Raw genomic sequence first — 5,977 nt, forward strand, 5'->3', positions numbered from 1 at the left:
ATACTTTGATATCCATGTTATATGGAATAAAAAAAAAATGAAATACATCTAAACAAAATTGATACACAAATATGAAATTTAAACTACTTTGATGCTACTCACAATAAACATAGATTTTATGGAATCCAAAAAAACGAAATACATCTGAATAAAATTAATACACAAATATGAAATTTAAACTACTTTGATGCTACTCGCAATAAACACAGATTTCAAGTAACATCCACGCCAAAAATAATATCTTTATCCTAAAACAAGGCTTCTGTGTTATTAACTCAGTAAGTAACATCCACGCCAAAAATAATATCTTTATCCTAAAACAAGGCTTCTGTTTTATTAACTCAGTAATACTCGTATTACTGGTGGATCTCATTATTAAATCATGTTATGCTCTTCTAATATTGGTTTAAAGTAACTATGATTTAGTTCTTTTATGTTTAATAGGCATAGTTCTATGGTTTATAATCTTTTAAACTTCAGCCATGCACAAATTCCCCCGACAATGAGTTGATGGACAGTCCACATTTTTTATTGGATTTTTATCATGTTAGCGAATTTTGTGGAATTTTTTTCAATATTCTTTAGTTAACTTCGAATGTTGATGTTAAGAGAGATAGGTTTGATCTTGAAACCCATAAATTCCTAGAACTTCTCGTAACTCTCGTATTCATACCATCTATTTTTTTATAAACATCATTGTACTCAACCCTTTCCACCCTTCCATCCCTTCTGTTGAACCTACTTTGTGATCCTTAATTAAACATAAATATAATTAAATTATCTTATCTGCCACCTTGATGATTTAGCCATATTCTAATGTTAACGGTGGCTTAATGAAACCCACACTCTTATTCTAGATCCTTCCATCCACACGTGGTTCCTAAAGCTACCCTTCGAAATTTTTCATGGCAGAGATCACATGGTTCTCATCCACTAGGGTTAGTTATGGCCGTAACCACCGTATCCCTCATCGCATTTTCGCCTGATTTGCCTTCTGCGTGCCCGGAGGAGCTCTGCTCAGCAACTCGTACCATCCCCTTTTCTTTTGTCATTTACTCTGCTCAGGCTAGTATGCCAGGTAATCTCTACGGCAGTTTCCTTGCAGATCTGGTATTTAAATTTGTTTTCCAGAGATAAGGTTATAACCAGGATTATCAACAGCAAAAGGAACCCGTTTTTTATACCTGTTTCCTGAGGTTGGAAGTTGTTTGCAGGTGTGACGACGTTAAGCTCTTGCCATAGTTTTAAGGTAAAAGCGTTTAGTTATATTTTTTATATTTGCTATATGCGATTTGCAGGACTTTCTAGCAATGTTCTCTGCTTATGGATCATTCTGCTATAATAACCCTTGTTAGGTTGTTGTGGCAGCTGGACAAGGATCATCGGAGCCCATAGCTGACAGGCATCCTTTAGAGTTTACTGCAATTACTTCGAGATTTATTTCCAAAGTTTTGACTCTCTTTTTTTATTTTTTCCTATCTTGCGGTGGCTAGGTTCTCGTCTGCCAGATTTTGGCGTTAGGGTTTCACGGCCGGCTCTGGAATCATGCTGCCGAAATCAGACATGGATTTTATTTTCTGATCAGCTCAGATATATAACTTTTATGAATGTGGCCTTTCGGCGTGCCCCTTCTCTGGGTATTAGGATGCGAATGTTTACAATTCTGCCGGAATTTTAATAAATATGACTTCTTGTCTGCATTCTGACAATATACTATCTGGAGTATACGATTTTATGCGCAAATTTTAGTTTCTCTATAATTTTGAATTCTGGGTATGACGACAACTCTGGGTTTTCAAACCCTTCGGTTTTTATTTATTTAAATGGTGAATATCCTCCATGTTTTGTCATAGTCGTGTTTTCTTTCCTACAGTTGCCATATTGCATGTAACAGTGATTTGGAACAGTTTGGCTCCGTCGATTCCCCTTCATGGTTCAGCTTTTTTTGTAATTTAGTTCCGAAAACTAAAGTGGTATATGCAGCAGCATTGCTGTGAATAAATCCTTGCTGTAAAAGGGTATTCAGATACTATTTGTACTACCAATTCGTATTTGTTTCTACCTCTTTCTAGATTTTACGGTCTGGGCTTACAACCTATCGCAATTTTACTGTTTCTGTTTAATTTCCAGTTCTTTATTCATTACAGAGTGGGTATTGTTACTGCTCTAGTGATTAGGCGGGACATGGTTCCTTCGGGACCTGCGATTCACCATGTGGAGCATATTGTATTTATAAATTTTGAATGAACGCTGCTTGCCAACTGGAACTAACCTTGTTTGTCATAGTCTCATACCAGTAAAATAATATCTGTTTACATTCATTTATTTCTAAGGGCTCTTCAACCACTCTGTTCCCTACCTATTCTTTATTTATTTATAAAAGCCCACCATTTTCCTCAATGTAACATTTATCTCAGCCTTTACAGAGAGTATCTTACTATTACGGCTTTTCCGGAAGGATCTGCCATTGCAACCATGATACTTAAACTTAAAACATGTAACAAACATCATTGCAACCATGATACTTATATCATCTAACAAACATAGAATGGGTCATGTAACAAACATCATTTACAGAATAGGAAACTTATCCGTTTATGCTTTTCAACTTGATAGGCCAACTATAAAAATAGTTGGCAGAAGTAATTTACAGAATTAATTGTACACAAAGAGATAATTTTTATAAGGTTTCTACCAACATGCACAATACTTACCTGTTTAGGTTTTTGGTAGTTACGGAATTCAGACCCCTCCCAACCAGTGAGAATGACAAATTGACAATCACAACCAATTCTTCCTCGAGCCTTTTCAAATCCAAACCTTTTCAAATCCAAGAGCAGTTGATAGATAACAATCTAAAATGATAGATAATAATCTAGAAAGGTCTGTTCTCAGGCCGGCATCAAGACCACACTAGTCCAACAAGAAAACTCTCAGACTCACAATCTGTCCTGGGGTTTCCACTGACCACCAGCTAGGTTGCTTAAGAATTCCCCAACTCTCTGTCCTGGGTCCCCAACTCTCTGTCCTGGGTCTCCAGTTTCCAGTTTCCACTGGCCACTCACGAGCTCAAGAATTCCACAACTAGCTACTTGAATGTCCTCACTTGGACCTCCTCTAACTAAACCTCCGAAACCAAGTCTCCAAAATTGCCTCAGGTTTTCTTCGCTCTGGAGTAACTGTTTTGTAACTGTTAACTAAATGAAAAATTTCATCGGAAACTTTTTCTCCGTCAATTCCAAGACTCAGCCATAACCTTTTTAGAATAACTTCAAGTAAAGTTTCCCCTGGCCTTTACATTTGCCCGTGATTACCAAGTTCGCGCTGTGAAAGTAATTAAAATATTTACATTTCGTTGATGGGTGTGACATCCAAGATTTAACTAATACATATTTTATTTTGGGCAGCATACAGATTATTCTATGGTTATTTAAAACATAATCTATTTGGTGCCTAGGGCCATGTCAGAAGTATTTTTTGCATTGAACATTTAATGCGATAGTCTGACATTTTTTGCATTGAACATTTAATGGGATAGTCTGAGATTTCACTTGATTGTAGAGTAATTCATTTTGGTTTTACTTGAAATTTTAGAGACATTGAAGCCTATTAGCATTTATCTGTGAAATTTGAAGTGACTTTATTATCCTCTCCATCTAGGTTTAATTTAGTAAGTGACTTGTTGAGTTTATGACTTTGAACCTTATTGTTATAGGATAGGGAGTAAATTAATTTACTTACATAACAAGGTTTGAAGTCATTATAAGAAATGCTCATTACTAGCTTAAAGTCTCAGATTCAAGAGTTGAACCTAAGTGGAAAGGATGACAACATCTAAATCCAATTGACCAGGTTTGAAGTCATTACAAGAAATGCTCATTATGAGCTTAACATGTCATGTAAGAATTGAACCTAAGTGGAAATGATAACAACATTTAAATCCAATTGACCACAAAGGTTGACAACAAAGAATATAATCAAATTAACGAAATTAAAAGTGATAGCAAAATTTTTTTTGGCATAAAAAACTCAACTAACCCTCCAAACATACACCAAGTTTGCCTCTTTAATGTAAAGCATCATTACCCATACCCATGGAAAAAAACTAGCAACACAAAAAAATATCATTAAAAATTCTAAAAAACAAACTACTATGACAAAAATGATTAAGAATGGTAAAAAACAAATTACTAGGACAATTATAATATTAGAAAGAGAAATGAATATTACAAGTGAACAATTAATGAAACAAATTGATATAAAATCCTTAAAACAAGTACAATTTTTTTTTTTAGAATTTTCAAAAACAAACTACTATGACAATAGAATTGTCAAAAACAAACTACTACAAAATCTTTAAACAAGTATACAAATATATGTTTAATATTCAAATGTACAAAGCTTACAAAGCGTAGATTCTGTTATGATTAATCAATCATCTTGATATTTTTAGAGAAAGTAATCATAATAACTATCTATTATATATCTATTCACAATTTATTTAAATATGTCAAAATACATCTCCACTACCATGAAAACAAATCCATTATTGGTAAACAAACACCCTTCACACCAGAAATTTCTTTAAAAATAAATACATAAAAGAAATATTCATAAATGATAATGCCCCTAACTTGTAGACTATAGATATAAAATATCAATAATAAATGTTATTCAAATTTTTTTAAAGAGGAATACATAAAAGAAATATTCACAAATGATAATGCCCCTCACTTGTAGACTATAGATATAAGATATTAATAACAAGTCTTATTCTCTATGAATTCAAAATGGGAAACAAAATCTCACATATTGAGAAGCCTCGTGACAATTTTACCATGTTTCAATATTTTTATAAAAAAGAATACGAAGAATAATTTCCAAAACAAAATCCAAGATGATATGCAATGTAACACACATTCACAAAGAATATGTTGTTTGCTAGTAATTCTAACCAACATACAAAGTTGAAAAACACAAGATTTGTATTATGCAAGGCATAATTAGAATATGCAAAATAACATTGATAACATATAATAAAGTTAGCATATGAACATGCAAAATTGGGAAATTAACAAAATAAAAAACTCGAAACTAAATAAAGAAGCTCCAAATAAAGATTAATTTTAACATGAACTAGTTGATTGGGAAATATTCCATTGGAGACCCCAAATGCTATAATGTCATATCTTAGCTAAGTTTTTCCTCAAATGTGTGAGGAGTCCCTTGCCACAATAAGATCACTATTAGAGTTATTTGAAGAAATGATATGGTGCCTAAGTTTTCAGATTTTTGGCAATAACTACATTTTTTATGTACCTTTTTTTTTATTAATGTTTATAGAGGCAAAAAAAACACATTAGATAAGAAATATACATGTGATTGGTTTCAAAACACCATAAGCATTTGAAGGTGATGGGTCCAGCCCACCTTGACACACCACACACGGTCTTTAATGCGTGAATAAAGAGAAATTAATGATGATCAACAGATTAAGTGTAAGGTGGATTCACCGGTGGTTGATTGTAATGATGTGGATTTGGTCCTTGGAACCCGCACTTGTGATTGGTACTTTTTGCTTCAGTTGTTGGACAAGTGTCCTCCCTTGGAATTCTTGAGCCCGCCTTGGTATGGGTGATCAAACCCTAGCATGAGTCATTTGCGTGCACATTCATTCAGTTTGTAAGCTCTGCGTTCTTGGTAGGCTGTGGCGGTTTCTGTGCTAGGTTCTGCTATTATGTGCTTGGGTTCAAGGTTTTGCCCTGAAAGTTTCCTTCCTCCATCCGGTATGAACGCTATTATCATTGTAATTTCGATCTCTGCTTTATTTGCACTTGTTCTGGTATTTTACTATGTGTTTGTGGCTCGCTGGTTAATGTTTCGGTGCCTTCTTAGTATATGGTGTCAATGCTGGTGGTTCTTATGGTCATTGAGATTTTCTTCTAGATGGAACTTTTCCAGGTAACAAACATTGGGT

General features: G+C 34.0%; 1 protein-coding gene across 3 annotated transcripts; it reads left to right on the top strand.

The window, feature by feature from the left end:
• Nucleotides 1-858: 858 nt before the first annotated feature.
• On the top strand, nt 859-2,240 carry LOC149235753 (uncharacterized). Of its 3 annotated transcripts, none has more exons than XM_089461454.1 (3): nt 859-1,078; nt 1,215-1,249; nt 1,494-2,240. In XM_089461454.1, the coding sequence occupies exons 1-3, from the start codon at nt 946-948 to the stop codon at nt 1,596-1,598; spliced, it is 273 nt and encodes a 90-aa protein (XP_089317580.1). In that variant the 5' UTR covers nt 859-945; the 3' UTR covers nt 1,599-2,240. The 3 variants fall into 3 exon arrangements, with proteins under 3 accessions (XP_089317580.1, XP_089317581.1, XP_089317579.1); XM_089461455.1 differs by having other exon boundaries at nt 1,369-1,573; XM_089461453.1 differs by having other exon boundaries at nt 861-1,078; nt 1,356-1,573.
• The last annotated feature ends 3,737 nt before the right edge of the window (nt 2,241-5,977 follow it).

The sequence above is a fragment of the Pinus tabuliformis genome, chromosome 8 (genome assembly GCF_031772625.1).
Source record: "Pinus tabuliformis cultivar Carrire ecotype Pingquan chromosome 8, CPIR1, whole genome shotgun sequence".
NCBI lineage: Eukaryota > Viridiplantae > Streptophyta > Pinopsida > Pinales > Pinaceae > Pinus > Pinus tabuliformis.